At 45.9% G+C, this 16,773-nt stretch overlaps 1 protein-coding gene across 1 annotated transcript; it reads left to right on the top strand.

Moving 5' to 3' along the window:
• Positions 1-9,298: 9,298 nt before the first annotated feature.
• Positions 9,299-16,320, top strand: Avpi1 (arginine vasopressin induced 1). The gene is made up of 3 exons (XM_026394804.2): positions 9,299-9,468; positions 14,855-15,151; positions 15,723-16,320. Exons 2-3 carry the CDS (start codon positions 14,865-14,867, stop codon positions 15,880-15,882), a joined length of 447 nt encoding a protein of 148 aa, XP_026250589.1. The 5' UTR covers positions 9,299-9,468; positions 14,855-14,864; the 3' UTR covers positions 15,883-16,320.
• The last annotated feature ends 453 nt before the right edge of the window (positions 16,321-16,773 follow it).

Below are 16,773 nucleotides of genomic sequence, written 5' to 3'. Positions count from 1 at the left end.
CCCTAAGTGGGTATGCATGAACAAACCAAAGATTAACCCCCCCTAGTCCGGAAAAAACCCTCAGTAACTGCTCCACAACTTGCACTTATACCTCAGCAGTTCATGTCTCTTGCTATGAGACGGCCTCGATTTGTGTACACAAGGGACGACAGTATTTTGAGGCCAGATTGACCGAGACCCGGTCTGGGGAGGGGGTGAGAGTGACTTCTCACTTCACTCCGTTTCTTTTTGGCCAAGGGGGAGTTGAATCTAAACTCCGGTTGGCTGGGTGCCAGGGTCAAGTCAGTAAGCCCTTCTGTTGGCCCACTGCAGCCCCTACAGGGATCTCTGATGGGGGGGGGGGGAACCTACTGATTCTGTTAAACATCTTCAAGTTATCAAGCTCTTGAAACCACAGGTCCCTGACCTCATATACCACCCCTTGGTGCTGCCTAAGTCTCAGCTCCCAGATCTGGATGCCAATACGTGGGATATCTTAAAAACCACCCTTTTCTTACTTAACAACTCTGATCCCACGCTTGCTAGTGACTGCTGGCTCTGCATCACAACAGGGGCAATCATGCCCGTGGCGGTTCCTATCAATGCCACCATATCTGATGATGAGACCTGCCAGCCCGGGCTGCCTTTCAAGGTCCAACCTATGGGCACTTTCACAGAATGTCTCCTGGGTATGATGCAAAATAACACCACTGCATTTTCCCTATTCACTTCTTGAAATGGCAAAGAGTTTTCTACCCTCTTACCTCTTAGTCTTTCATCTTAATCATCTCTATTCCTGATATCTCTTAACATTAGTTGGTTTATATAATGCAAGGGCCCACCACCAATGTTATAGCAATACTTAATACAGTGGAAATCGCAGACAATACCTACTGCTTGACCTTATGCCAGACTGTTGCAAATAGGATAACTCAATTCATTAAGGACCAGATTAACATTTTAACCTCCAAGCCAATACAGGTTCACTATCAACGCCTGGAGATGGATGACTCCGCCCACGAGGTGTACTTATGACCCATCCGGAGATGAGATGTAGATGGACAGGAGCCAATACCCAGCCCTCCTATGTGCCTGCTTTTGCCCAGGTCCCTAATTACCCTGCTGACTTGGTGCCGTCATCCCAGACCCTTACGTTCAGAAAACTCCCTGGTCATAGCTATCCCACTGGCAAAGATTATGACTGGGATCCGCAGTTGTGTCCTGCTGGCCATGACATCCTAACTGAAAAGTGTTCATTTACTAGGACAAGAGCTGATCTTGTAGTACCCAGTGACGGGCAACTTCCACGCTTGCACTGCAACCTAAGCCAGGGGAATGGGGCCTCCCCAGAGACGGGTAAGCAGTGCAGGGGCGGTGGACGACCTAAGACAGGGGCTACTTGATTCCCTTTGACATGCAAAAAACTAAAGAGGGGGACTTGCTGGTGGCAGGCCTTCCCTGGCCCCTGGGGCTCAGCCCCGAGTTTCTTGTTCTGCATGTCAAAGTGGCCAGCTCACAGGGTTGTGATGCAGGCTTGCGGTTTCATGTTTATCTGCCTCAGACATATGTGCCTTTTTGGGAACATCTTGGCCTTCTCGGAGCTTTCTGATAAGGGACGGTCACGGTAACCCAAGAGTAGCAGGTGTTATTCCTCCTCTGTTTTGGCTAAATTTCCACTGCAGTTATAGAAAGTATATAAGGGAACAAACTTGGATAATAAACGGCACACATGCCTCCTCCTGGATGAAGAACCTTGGTGTCCTGTGATTTTTTTTTTTTTTATTTTTTAACCTCGACGTCTCTCGCCGGACTCGGTTTCCGTTAGCCGGACGCGGCACCCTTAAGCCAGTTTTCTTAATGTTTCTGTGTAAAGTACTTACATTTCTGTATTAGCTGTAATCTTTTCAACAATCACAGCTTCCTTGACCCAGATTTACATGCACTTTTCTAGACAGATTGCAAATTTTTCAAATCTTTCTGTTCTGCTTTCTGCTTCTAATGATCACAGTAAATTTGACTAAAAACTACCAGCAATATCCACACTACTGCCTGAATGCTGTGCTGTCTTGAAATTTTATCAAATTAATTAGTCCATCACCTTTAAATTCAACCTCCAAAAGTCTCAGGACATGAGTAAAAAGTAAGACAACTTCTTTGCCAGAATGTAAAACAAATGGCCTCTAGTCCAATTTACAGTCGAGTTCTCCTTCCCCTCTCAAACCTCATGAGCCCATTATATTCTCTCTGCTCTCCTATCAGCATTCTGGTCTTCTGATCTCCTACCAGAATCAGCCACTAAGCTCAGCTTACAACATTCTAAGACTTCTCCAGCCTGCATTTCCAAATTTTTCCAAACTCCTCCCACAAACCAGTTCCAAATATGTCCAAACCACTTGATCAAATTAGTCACAGCAATGACCCCATTTCTTGGTTTCAATTTCTGTTTTAGTCACCTTTGTCACCATGATCAATATACCCAACAAGAACAACTCAGAGGAGGAAAAGCTTATTTTGGCTCAGTTTCAGAGGTTCAGTCCATGATCAGCCAACTCCCTAGCTCTGGGACCAAAGTGAGACAGACCATCATGGCAGAAGGGCATGGCGGAAGAAAGCTGCTCAGTTCATGACATCCAGGAAGGAGAGAGAGAGAGAGAGAGAGAGAGCGCACTCTGCTCACCAGAGACAAAATATAAATTCCAAAGGCACATCTCCACTAGCTACTTCCTCCAGCCATACCTGGCTGGCCTACAGTTACTAATCAGGAAATCCACTCAAGTGGATTAATCCACTGTGTAGGTTAGATTACAGCTCTCATAATCTAACCATTCTTGCATTGTCTCACACATGAGCTTTGGGGGGACACCACACATTCAAACCATAACAATGGGTATATTATGGGAACTCACTATACTTTTTGCTTAATTTTATTGTGCTCTAAAAAAAATACTCTATTAAAAAGAAAAAGTTAGCAAGGCTTGGTAGCATATCTGTAATCTCAGCAACTTGGGAAACTAAGGCTGGAGGATCATGAGTTCAAGGTCAGCCTGAGCAACACAGTGAGACCCTGTCTATAAATAAATAGGTAAAATGTAAAAGTCCTGATGTATGGAAAGACATACAGCACTGTTGAATTGTGTTTATAAAATTACTACAACCAGGGTGGGGCCATTAGGAGAAATATTGCCAGTGTGCTGAGAATCCCCCTGCCTCTGGACCTCTTGTGAGAAAACAAGCTCTTGCTTGACTAAGCCAGTTCAGTTGGTATAACACCTTCTACTTACCTCCTGATCCATTCTCCACGTTTTCCACTCTGTTCTTGCCCTGGAGGGTGCTCGGTTTCAACATCAGGGGGTTTCCCTCCTCTCTGGCTTTCAACTGGATCTGACCAAGAAAAACCATCCACAAGAAATGGGAGGGAGAGAAATGAATTAGGAACTGTTTCCTGCCAGGCTCTTGACTGAGGATTCTGGGACTTCTGTGTCTTACAGTCAAAGGTATCCTAACAATATATATGTTCTCTAACTTCTAGGTGGCAATTTGTTTATTATTCACTTATTTTCCCCAGATTTATTGAAGCCTAACTAATAAAACTTATGTTAATATTTAAGGTCTACAACATGGTGTTGTTTTGATACTTCATAAATTGTTATGGTTTGAATGTTCTCCCCAAACTTCATATGCTGGGAACTTCATCTCCAAGGCAACAGTGTTAAGAGATGAAGTCTAATGAGGTGGTTAGGCCATGAGGGCTCTGCCTTCACAGATGCTATCCTGTCCATGTCACTGGAGAGGCTTGGTTATCCAGTTATCAGGAGGGTGAGTTCAGCCCCCTCTTGCCACTGTCCCCTCCACATGAGAAGAAGGCCGTCTAGGGGCTGGGGATGTGGCTCAAGCAGTAGCGCGCTCTCCTGGCATGCGTGTGGCCCACGTTCGATCCTCAGCACCACATACAAACAAAGATGTGTCCGCTGAAAACTAAAAAATAATATTAAAAAAAATTCTCTCTCTCTCTCTTAAAAAAAAAAAAAAAAAAGAAGGCCATCTATAAGCCTTCTGGTAAGAGCCCTTACCAGAAATGGAATTGGCTGCCCTTTTCTTTTCTTTTCTTTTTGGCAGTCCTGGGGATTGAACCCAGACCATGTTCATATTAGGCAAGTGTTCTGACACTGAGCTACATCCCCAGCCCTTTTAATTTTTTTTTTTTTTTATTTTGAGACACAGTCTTTCTAAATTGCTGGGGGGGGGGGGTGTCTCATTAAATTGCTGATACCAGCCTTAAACTTGCAATCCTCCTGCCTCAGCCTCTAGGGGTGCTGGGATTACATGCATGTGCCACCTGGCCCACTTTCCCTGTCATCTTGATCTTGGATTTTCCAGCCTCCAGAACTGTGAGAAAATAAATTTCTCTCATCCAGGCTGCTTGGTCTTTGGCATTTTGTTATAGCAGCCCAAGCATATTAATACAATATCACCTTTGTTCTAATCTATATGAATGGTGTTTGGGGTACTGGGGACTGAACCCAGGAGTGATCTACTCCTGAGCTACAGCCCCAGATCTTTTATTTTTTTATTTACTTTTTTAAATATTTTATTTTTTTAGTTATAGTTGGACACAATACCTTTGTTTATTTATTTTTATGTGGTGCTGAGGATCGAACTCAGGGCCTTGCATTTGCTAGGTGAATGCTCTACCACTGAGCCATAACCCCAGCCCACCTCTTTTATTTTTTATTTTGAGACTGGGTCTCACTAAGTTCCCCAGGCTGGCCTCAAATTTGAGGTTCTCCTTCCTAAGCTTCTCATGTAGCTGGGATTATAGGTGTGTGCAACCATGCTCAACTGAATGACATATATATAATGTACCATTTGCTTGTGGGGCTTTGTTATTTTTTGGCTTGTCCAGGTTGTACTTTCAGACAAAAGGACTGTCATCAAAGTTGCCTTGTGTAATATCATAAACAGAAGGGTGTTTTTAAAAAGAGCTTAGAGGGGCTGGGTTTGTGGCTCAGTGGTAGAGCACTCACCTAGCATGTGCGAGGCACTGAGTTCGATCCTTAGCACCACATAAAAATAAATAAATAGAATAAAAGTATTATGTCCCAATACAAATATATATATATATATATATATATATATATATATATATATGCAGGCTTAGAATGTCTAGAATCATTTATCAAGGAAAATCAAAGTCAACTCACCATTTGCTTGTCAGTTGAGTGTGAAAGTTCTCCCTGCTCTCTCTAGAACAGGACATATGGCAAAAAAAACCCATGCAAATTTGGGCACGGTGATGCACACCTATAATCCCAGTGGCTCTGGAGGCTGAGGTGGGAGAATCTGGAGTTCAAAGCCAGCCTCAGCAACTTATGAGGCACTTGGCAACTGAGACCCTGTGTCTAAATAAAATACAACTGGGTATGGCCCAGTGGTTAAGGGCCCCTGAGTTCAATTCCCAGTACCAATAAAAGAGAGGGGGTGAAGAGAGAGTGGGTAGGGAAGAAGAAACCCATGTGAATCAGTCTCAGTCACTGGAGGACCACACCTGTCCAGCTATGTGAACAGCTCCTGGAGGATAGGGAAAGGGAAAGAATCCAGTACTTACTTAGTATAGAAGGTACAGCCGTCTCCCAGCATCCACAGGGGGATGGGTTCTAGGAAGCCCCGCCCTCAGATATCAAAATCTGTGGATGGTCAAGTCCCTTGTATAAAATGGTATAGCATTATGACTGGGATATGAGGTATTATCCCCCCCAAAGCTCCTGTATTAATGAAGGAGCTAAAACTGAAACGTTAGATTATGAGCTATAGCCTAATCAGTGAATTATTCCATTTGATGGGTTAATAATAAGAATGGATTACTGGGTAGTAACTGTAACCAAGTGGGGCATGAATGGAGGAGGTGGGTGACTGGGGCATGCCTTTGGAGTTTATAATTTGTCCCTGGTGCCTCTATCTCTGCTTCCTGGCCACCATGAGGTGAGCAGCTTTTCTTCACCATGCCCTTCTACCAGGATATTCTGCCTCGCCTTGGGCCCACAGCAATGGAATTGGCCAATCATAGACTGAATTTCTGAAACCATGAGCCAAAATGAACTTTTTCTTCTCTATGTTGTTCTTGTTATGTGTTTTAGTCACAGTGACAAAAAGCTGAATAACACACATAGTATTGGCATAGAACCTGCATACATCCTTTATTTTTATGCATTCATTTATTTATTTTTTGGTATTAGAGATTATTTTATATTTTGAGACAGTCTTGCTAAGTTGCTTAGGTCCTTGCTTAGTTGCTAAGGCTGACCTCAAACTTGGTATCTTTCAGCCTTAACTTCCTGAGTCACTGGGATTACAGGCATGGACCACCAAACCCAGCCTCCTGTATAGTTTAAATCATCTCTAGACTACTTAAAATAGCTAATGCTCTGTAAATTATGTTATACTATACTTTTTAGGGAATAATGACAAGAAAAAAGTCCATACTTTTTTTTTCCTAAATTGTCTGAAACAATTTTTTTTCTAATATTTTCTATCCATTGTTAGTTGAAGCACTCAGCCTTTATTTAATATCTTACTGTGTCCTCACAGTAACACTGAGAAGTAGATAGGACTATTCCCATTTTATTTATATATATTTTTTGCAGTGCTGGATACTGAATCCAGGGCCTTGTGCATGCCAAGCATATACTTTACCACTGAGCTATGTCTGTAAGCATGATTATTCTCATTTTAAAGATGAGAAGTTGAAAGGCAGAAAGTTTAAGTCACTTGAACAGACAGAACCTGTGTTTTGGATTTTAATTTCCTTGAGGTTAAAAACAGTTCTGAGTTGAACCATTTTGGAGCCTGAGACAAAAGGAAAAATATGTGCTTATCCAAATACCCTTCCATATTTTGAACCAAATGGAAAAAAAAAGTGGATAAAAACACTGCAATCAAAAAACATGACTTCATTTAAAGTCCCATGTTGCCCAATCTGTTCATGTGCTATTGTCAGTCCTCATAAAGCCACTGCGATGGCAGTCTGCCTGGGACCTGTGGGCTGATAGGAAATGACTATTCCCATTACAAAATAGTGCAGAGATATAAAACAAACAATAGCCTGTCTTTATTTTAAACTTCAATATTTTGTTCATCATGGATATTTTGCATTAATTTTAAGTTTTAAAAATACTGCATTGAGATGTTATATATCTTATTATGAATTCTTTGGTGCCCTTTTAGATTTTGTGCAGAGGAGAATTCCTTGCTGACTTAATCTGGGTCCTAGGTAAAACCAGATCTTGGCCTGAATGACACCAGGTAATGTTCCCCAGAGTCAACCTTCTAAAAATAGGTCCTGTTTATTGGTGGTTTTTGTCTTCAGCACTCTCCTATGGGTGCCAGATGACCCCACTCATGATCAAGTCTCCTGTGACCCACTCAACCATGGCAGTGGCTCCACGTTCTGAACAGAAATATTGAATCATAAAGCTATAACAATGGAAATGGTTCCACTGTGTGATAAGCACAGTCACATGGCTGCAAAATGTTTGGAGACACCAGATATTATCCACCCAGCCTTAGTCACATCTGACCCAGAAACCACAAGTTCCTGATTCCTCCCTAGGTATGTTCATCTGGCTCATAGCTCGTAGAGTTCCTAGATTTTCCAAGCACTGCTATGCTGAGTTTGGCTCTCCTATTGCCTAGAGTGGGCTAGATGAGTCCCTGGCTCAGATGCTTGGTTTTTGGTTTAAGAGCATGCACAGCCCATCTTTAGGCAGGCAGTTGGTGGGAGGGGTTTTGCAGCAATACCTTCCATTGGAGATAACATTAATGATTTCTTTGTTATTTTCATCATTTCCCTAGGGCTTAAGGAAAAGCATCTTTTTAGAGCATAACATTTGGTGTTACTGCTTTTATGCAGAGGGATGGAATGAAGAATGTAGACCATGGGATGAGGAAGAACAGCTTCAAAACACTCCCTTACCTTTCAAAATGGAACCCACTAATTTCAGTGTGGTGCCTTGTAATCTCCCCGCTTGGAACTTTTACAGAAGAGATTAAATTTATGAGGTCAGCTTTGTTGTGAAAAAGAAGTCAGGGAGACCTCGCTGCCTATATACAGCCATCCTTCCTGACTATTTCTGGACAAGTACACAAACAACCCCTCATCATCCAAGGAAGAAAACAACAATTTGCCAATAGCCTAATGGATACTCTGCACCCACTCCTGCCCTCTCCAAGTTCCAAGCTGCGCCTTCTAAAAACACAAATTTGTCACCAGGATAAAATGAGTTAATATTTGTAAAGTGCATTACTTGCACATAGTACATATGCATCATGCTATTCCCTGACCTGAGGATCAGATGCAAACTTCTTCACTGCCTGCCTCTGCCATCTGCTTCCCACAGGGAAGGGAATCGCCTTGCTGGCACTACCCCAGGCCTCTTTTCATTTCTCCCCAGCAAAGGTATGTCTTGGCCCTGGCATGTGCTCTTGCCTCTTCCTTAAACGCTCTCCCCAGACCCATTCCTTGTCATTCTAACAATTTCAACTCCTTCCTAACTCCCTTGAAAGTTACATCTTCTGCCTTCCAGGACTTCCCAGAGGAAACTTAGGTACCTCCATGCCCCTCACAGCATAAAATGTTTATCACAATCGTAATCACAGTTAAATGCTTTAGGTGTTTGCCTCCCCTACTAGGCTGTAAACACCCCAAGGCTATATAGTTGTTATTTCCTGTAGCTAATGAACAAAGTCGAACAAATACAAATTTTAAGTACTGTCTCGATTGGGTAACTGGCCCAAAGTCTCAGGGTTGACCCAACATTCAAGCCCCACTTGACGTTCTTGCTTTGAAGACCATTCTGACTGCTGCAGGGACTTCACCTCCTCTACCTCAAAGCTGGAGCCAGAAGGTGGGCTGGGAGGCGGGAGGTTTTAGGAGCTGCCGAATATAAAGGTTCTGCAACGGGCACACGCATCCAGGAACTGGGCGCCGCGCGCATTGGCCTCGGCCCAAGAAAAGGGGCATCCGTCACGTGTACCCTGCTGGGCCAGCGGCTGCCGCACCCGGGGGCAGGAATGCAGCCCCGCCCGGCTCTCGCGCCAGCAAAACCGCGCTGGCCCGGGGGACTGACGTCAATGAAGGGGGCGCCTCCAGGCAAGGCGCGCGGGCGGCCGGGGAGGAGCGAAGGGCCCGCGCGGACACACCCCCACGCTGCTGCTCGGCTGCTGATTGGACTCAAGGAATCTCCGCACTCAATTGTCAAGACCCGAGAAGGAAAGGGGGCAGAGCCGGCCACGCCCCTTGCACCCTGCCACCGTTGATTGGCGGGTAGAGTCTCCGCGTTCGCTTTTGGAAGGCTAGCCCCGGAGCTCATAGCAAGGCTGGGGCCGTGGATTGGCTGTTCCGGGGCTCTGGAGCGCTTTCTCTGGGGAACCTGACTGTGACCGAGGTGGCCCGGGCCAGCTCCTGGCTGCGTGCGGCCCGCTTCAGGCAACCAGGTACGTAGTTTGGCGGTACGACTTGGCTCCGCGGTGGGAACGGGCGGGTGGACGGAGACTGGGAACCGCTGGGACGCGCACCCCAAACGCACTTAGGGCCCTGTCGTTTTGCGGAGTAGTCACTCTTTAGCCTCGATCACCGACCCATGCTGGGGATATCGCTGAGTGATCTCAGCCAGAATACTCTCTCCCACGCTCTGTCCTGCCTGTGAACGTCGCCTGGTCCTTGCAAGCACCTCCTCCGCAGGAAATCTAGAGCTGCACCCGCTCTTTCGAAAGGCCGTGGAATGGTTGGGGTGGGTGCAGCTTAGTTTGCCCCACCTCGATTTGAGATCCGTCGGAATTGCCCTTCAGCGTACTGAGTAACCTCTCGAACTCCCCATGGGGCGGTAGAGCTTTACTTGGTAGTCCTGATTTTGGATTGCCGCGACTTGCAAAATCCGCAGAAGCAGACAGTAGGCTCTGAGAGATTTCAGAATTTTCTGGATCCTTCTTTCTCTGAAGACCTTCTCGGCCGTCTGGCAGTAACAAGAATAACAACGGTTGAGAGTGTGGGTCAGACCACCTGGGTTCATATCCCAACCAGCTCTGTGAATTTGGGCAAGTTACTTAATCTTTCTGAGCTCGATTTTCTCACCTGCAAGATGGGTTTGACAATGGTATCTCCACAGTAGAGGACAGTGATAATGCCACCTCAGGTGAGGGTTAGAAAGTCCCTCTGAAAGTGCTCTGTTCTACACTTGAAACAAAACTGCCTCTATGAATTTAATCAAAAAGTATGACTTAAAAATACACAGAAGAATTTGTCTCCCTTCATCCTCTTCTCCTAAGAGTGGAGGCCTCTCTAGGAGTTTGTTGTTGGTGATGATGAAGAGATAACTGTGATTCTATAATCCAGTCAGTTTGTAATCTTCCCCTTACATCATTCATTCAACCAACATGCAGAATGGAACGCCTGTTGTATGGATGGTACTAGAATGAAAGCTCTCAAATACTTCATCTCCCTTTTCCCATTAAGGATTCTATTTCTCACCATTTTGAAGATGAGCAAACTGAAGCAGGAGAAAAGTGAGATTTATACAAGGTTATCCAGTTATCCATGGCACAGCAAGAATTCAGAGTTCCTGAACTCTTAAAGTTATTCCTAGACCTAGTAGTTTATTTCCAGGTCATGTCCGAGAATTGGTCTGAGGAAAGAGCCAGTTTCTTCATCTACCTCCTGGGGAATATATTTGGAGACCCAGTGGGGTCTGGAGCCCACACAGCCATTTGACTCAGCTTCCCAGAGCAGATTTTGGCTGCTGTCCAGTGGCATGTCTGTGCAGGGTACCAGGCAAGGGCCATAAGTGTTGATTCTGGCATTGGGCCAGAGCCTCCAGTTATTTTTCTAAGAGGCCTTTGGCCTCTGATTAGAGATTATTGCTATCACCAGGGTTATTCAAAAGAGAGAAACTTGAGTAGGAACCAGGAGTTGCCCAGTTTACCCAAGTGTGCTCTGCCTCTCTTGGTCATGTGAGCTCCCTGAGACTCCAGAGAAATATTCACCTGGAAAACTGTTGGAACTACTTTCATATGTTAACTAATAATGCTCAATTATGCACCATATTTATATATTGCAAATTCATTGCTGGGTGAGACACTTGTGAAATGTATTTTTGTTAGAGCTCTATAGTTCTTATTGCCTGATTCAGAACAAGTAGTACTTTGTGATTTTCAACATTTTGATACTTACTTTGGGGGTTCATTTTTAACCCAGTTGTGTCAAATTGAAGTGTTTTGCAATTAGTCTTTACTCATTTGGTCACAGACCCCCACATTTATCTTATGTCTGTTCTGAAATGAGAAATCTATTTGTAGTCTTTTAATAGCCCTATGGTTTCATTTTCCAGTTTTAAAAAAGTACCATTGTTCAAGTATACACTGACCTTCCTGGATTAAGGTCTTGTCCAGGAAATTGGGGGGAAAGTAACTATTAAACACATTGAATGAGATAGGAAACGTTCTTCTGATAATAAAAGTGTTCTGATTCACACCTTCATCAGTTTTCCCAAAGTTTACCATCTAATCCTACCTGGAATACCCCTATTTTTATTTTCAGCCTCATTCTAATGTATGAATCCCTGGGTGGGAGGCAGAGCCAAAAGTAGGGTGCTTCAAAATCTGGAGGTGCCAAGCCCTTCCCAAGTTTCATGGAGAGTATTGAAGCTAGAGGCTCTGACTCTCCCAGATGGTTTCTTCTTTCTTTATTTTGTTTTTTGTTTTTTGGTACTAGGGATTGAACTCAGGGGCACCCGACCATTGAACCACATTCCCAGCCTTATTTTGAGTTTTATTTAGAGATAGGGTCTCACTGAGTTGCTTAGCTTCTTGTCATTGCTGAGGCTGGCTTTGAACTCAATCCTTCTGTCTCAGCCTCTGAAGCCGCTGGTATCACAGACATGCGCCACCACACCGGGCTCCAGATGGTTTCTCCTTGGTAGGTTTGTAACTCAGCTGGCTGGAGGCCATCCAGTCAAGGCCTTGCAGCCCTGACAGAATTGTGGAGTCCTCTGGCTGGAACTATCTGGGAAGTCAGGCCCCAGCCATTTCCTCCCCCAAACAGCTGCAGCTACTTGATCCTGTTGCCTTCTTTCCCAGGGTAGGTGTGGGGGTGGGGGTGTGACTGAGTCAGAGGAAGGACATCACCTCTTCTACCACCCTAGACCAGCCTAGTAGTCCATCCTAGGCTTGGTCATTAGGGTGCTCTAGAATAGTGTGTTCTGACTTTCACCAGACCTTGACCCCATAATCTGCTGTAGCAAGACAGTATCTGGCCTCCAGAGGAGATTGAGGAGGGAGGGGGGGAGCTACTAGTTGGGGAGTTTCCTGGCACCTAACTAGCCAGACCTGTCCACACCCTCTGCTCCTAGGCCCTGGCAGACAAGCAGGGTCATCCTGCTTCCATATAGACCTAGCCTTCTCATGGAGCATTGACTCTCAATACCAGGGCAGGCCCTCAGAGCTGGCTCGATTCCCCTGAGGTCCCTCAGCTGGTGTGAGACAGACCCAGGGCTGAAGCCCAGGCTTCTTACTCCTAAGCCAGTGCTTTGTGTGCTGATCTGTGTTGCGGTTCTACATTTCTTTGGTGGAAGCCGGGTATTTCCTCTAAAGTGCCATCTGCTGTGGTTGAAGGCTGGGGGCACCTGGGGGATTCATCCAGTAAACAGCCTTGACACCAGTGAATAGGCTGAATTTTATGACTCCACCCTGTGGGATAATTCATTGTTCTTCCCTTCCTATTGGCAGGGCTTCCCCTTTGTGAATTCTATAGGAATGGTGAAGTGCTTCTCATGGAAACATGGAGAAATTGCTCTGAGCTGCTTGGCTATATGGCAGCTGTGGTTAACATCAGGAGTTGCAGTCACAGAACAGCTTCAGGCCTTGGCTCAACAACTGCTTCACAATTCTGTTTCCTTTTGCTCCTCTGCGAAGTGGGATGAAAATAACAATGTCTAGCCTAATTCCTAGGATTGTGTTGATGATTAAATTGAAAGACCCTAGCCCAGTTAGCCCAGTTACCTAAGGCCAAGATATGAAACCAAGATATCAGGCAGGCCATAAACAGGTTCAGGCGCCAGGCATGCTTTCTGGACAACCGGTTGAAGAACAGAGCACCCGCATCCTGAGGCATGAATGAATAAACCGGAACAGATAAGCAGGAACAGAAAGAATAGAATGCAGACCTGTGGTTTTTGGAATGCAGACCTGTACCCCCTAGGTGGCCTATATGCTAGATTTAAACAAACCAATAAGAAACCTGTTGCTTCCCGCGCGCGCGAAACCTGTCCCAAACCCTATAAAAATCTCTGTATCCCCAAGCCCGGTGTGCCAGTTCACCAAAGCTCCGGCTGAGGTTCTGCTGGACACCCGCAGGCGCCTGTGTCCCAATAAACCCCCTCGTGCTTTTGCAGCCAGTGTTTCGTGTGATTCTCCTTGGACAGGGAAACGGGGGTTCTTTCATAAACGGGGTGCTTTTCATTGGAGGTCCCACCGAGATACCCCTCCCCCACCCCGTCCGGATCCCTGCCTGAGGACCACCAGCATCACTGGGAGGTAAGCTGGCCAGCTCATGTCGTGTTTGTCGTGTTGTCTGGTGTCACTTCTATGTCTGTAATGTTTGTAACTCTTGGCTGATACTTTGTTTCTATGCGCTGCATCTGTAGGATTACGCGTAGTCGCTCTGTATTCTGGGCAGCTTGAGAAGGAGTTGACGAACTCAGACTTCTCCCCTGCCACCCCGGGAGACGTCCCAGGGATTTTTGTAGGCAAAGGTGGAGCTTCTGCTCCACCTAAGCCATCTGTATCTGTAGGCAACGGTGGGGCAGCACCTAAGCCATCTGTATCTGTAGGCAACGGTGGGGCAGCACCTAAGCCATCTGTATCTGTAGGCAACGGTGAGGCAGCACCGAAGCCATCTGTATCTGTAGGCAACGGTGGGGCAGCACCGAAGCCATCTGTATCTGTAGGCAACGGTGGGGCAGCACTGAAGCCATCTGTGTAAGACATATGAAACAAATGAATTGTGTGTTTAGACTTGGGTTCTGTTCCTAAGATACTTCATTATTTAGCTGTAATTATTTCAAAATTTGAAAAACTCAAAATCTCAAGCATTTCAAATAAAGAATAGTCAACCTGTGGTAGAACGCTGAGCACAGTTCTAAATGCTGTGTCTCTGTATCATCCCTACGAAGTTAGTACTGGTACTAGCAGCTGAAACTACTTGGAGGACCAGCCTGCAAGTAGTAAAGTGTGTTTCCAGTCAGGGTAGGCTCCACATTCTCTCTTTATCTCTGAGTGATAATCTGGGCCTTCATATCAGAGATGTCTAAATCTAGTTCCAGTTGCACAACCATGGGTGCCATAACTTCTCTGTTCCTCAGATTTCCCCCTCGATGAAATGAGGGCTGCTGTGTTTATTATACTTAATTAATGTTATAGGAATAAAGCTTCTATAGCAGGGCCTGTTACAATGGTAAGTGCTCAACAAATTTGAGCTGTTACTGGGCATCCTGGTGTTTCCCTGGATTGAGAGTACTCTTCAAGTGCTCCTGGCTCTGTGCTTACCCATGGCCTTGACAGCAAGTCATCTAACCTGAGACACACTTCATTAAAGGGGATAAAAAGTAATTCTTATCTCACTAGTAAATGAGATAATAATCGTATTTGTCACATAGCACCCTTAATACCATTTCTCCAAGGTGCCCTGGGAAATTAAGCGTGATTTTTACAGCAAGACTTACTTGTTTGAATCCTGGAAAGCAGAAATACTGGAAGCCCTGGCATTAATCAGGCCCCCAGCTTTGGAAAGAGCCTCTTCAACACTGATGTTTCTGATTTCCATCCTTAGAGTGCCCACAATGGGTACCCCAGCCTCTGTGGTGAGTGAGCCGCTCCCTTGGCAAGCCCCCATTGAGGCCCGGGGTCGTAAGCAGGCCTCAGCCAACATCTTCCAGGATGCTGACCTGCTGCAGATCCAGGGCCTGTTTCAGCGCAGTGGGGACCATCTGGCCGAGGAGCGGGCCCAAATCATCTGGGAGTGTGCAGGGGACCACCGAGTGGTGGAGGCCCTAAGGAGGCTGCGCAGGAAGAGACCCCCAAGGCAGAAACCCCTGGCTCACTCATTGCACCACTGCAGCAGGCTCAGGTGGGTACCTGGGACTGGAGGGCTGAGGGAAGGGGTGCTAATGATGCCAGCCTCACTATGTTCTGGATGCATGACCTAGAACCAGTTGCTTGGCTTCACTGTACCATGAGTCCTGTTAAGTGGTTTTAATGTCTACACAGTGCCACCACCTGACAGGCACTAACCACTTCTGTTACTGTTTGTGAACTCCTGAGGGTGCCTGGATCCAATCAGCACCTCCTTGCTTTGCCTTGATTCTTGGCCAGGTGGGAGGGAGTATTATTACAGTTCATAATTCTTTTTACCTATAGTAAAATAGGTTACAATCAAAAGTAAGACTGGTTAAGACCTTAGCTGTGGGAGTAGAGAATGTTCTGGGGATATACTATAGGACATCATGGGTTACAAGTTGTAGAAACTTCACCTTGAGATAGCATCTCCCCAATTTCTCTAGTCATCCACCTCATTGCCTAGGTCACAAGAACTCCGGTCTCATTTTGCTCTAAACAGTGTTTTGTAGTCCATTGTGACGAACATCTCCTGAAGCCCCCATCTTGTCCTCCTTGACTTATCGTACCTTTGCTCCCAGCAGAATCCCAGAGCCCTGCTCTCCACTGGCCAATGCACAGAGCAGTTCCCCCGAGACAGCCTCCAGTGAGCAGCATTGGAACTCCAGGAGGACAAGTGCCAGGATCCGCCGGAACTGGAGGAAACCAAGCCCCACAGGCTACCTTCACCAGATCAGACACTGATCCCAGGCTGGGAATGGCAAGACCTTCCCCAGGAATCATGGGAACTTTACCAAAGGCCTGGGAGGTGAAGTCGGAAGACCTGAGATAGGCAGCCCTGCACAGATAAATGAAAGGAAGAGGCCACTGGCATTAGCCTGCTCAACTCAGAACAGGACTGGAGGTTTCCCCTGGGCTCTACACCATGTGATACCCATTCTTACCAGAGTGAGAAGACACAAACTGTTCCTGCCTCAGCCCTTCTTGATCTAACACTATAACCTGGCCTGCATGATATTCTCTTGGAAATCAAACAGGCACTCAGATGCAGCACCTCACCATGTCTGCCCTAATCTGCTGGCTACTACTGTCACTCATAGTCCAGCAGCCTGTCCTAAATCCCTGATGCTGTCAGGCCAGCATAAGAAAACCATGGTTTAAGCGGCAAATAAAAACACTTGCATCAAGAACTGTGTGAGTCTGTTATGGAGGGGGAGAATCCTGAAATGGAGACTCTGAAGCCAGAGAGGGAGGGACAGAAGTTCCCCAGGAGGGAGGAATCAGGGTTGGCCTCTACTGCCTTCTTACCCCATTCCCTGAAGCTCCTATGACACAGCCTTGTTCTTCCAAGGCCATGGGACCCGAGAGGGACAGGATGGTTTTGGCAGGCAGTCTATGTGTTCATTAGTTTCTTCTTCCCCTTCCCTATCCCACAAGCTAGATCATCCATCACTCCGGGTCAGGGCTGAATGGGGCAATGGTATATACACAGGGCAGGCTTGCCCTCTGGTGGCCAAGAAGAAAAGCCACTCTCACTTAAGCATAATCCACTTCTTATTCCAAAGCCCTGGAGCTAGATGATTTTGACATACAAAATGTTTTTGTTTTTTCGGAAATAGGGAAAATATGGTCCCT

The sequence above is a fragment of the Urocitellus parryii genome, chromosome 5 (genome assembly GCF_045843805.1).
Source record: "Urocitellus parryii isolate mUroPar1 chromosome 5, mUroPar1.hap1, whole genome shotgun sequence".
NCBI lineage: Eukaryota > Metazoa > Chordata > Mammalia > Rodentia > Sciuridae > Urocitellus > Urocitellus parryii.
Note: the sequence above shows the minus strand (reverse complement) of the source record. Positions and strands in the feature narration are given on the sequence as shown.

Bases quoted from the DNA above. Each gene is read 5' to 3' on its own strand.
- Avpi1 (XM_026394804.2), top strand. From the start codon at position 14,865: ATGGGTACCCCAGCCTCTGTGGTGAGTGAGCCGCTCCCTTGGCAAGCC. The intron at 15,152-15,722 runs GTGGGTACCTGG...TGCTCCCAGCAG, and splicing joins CACCACTGCAGCAGGCTCAG to AATCCCAGAGCCCTGCTCTC.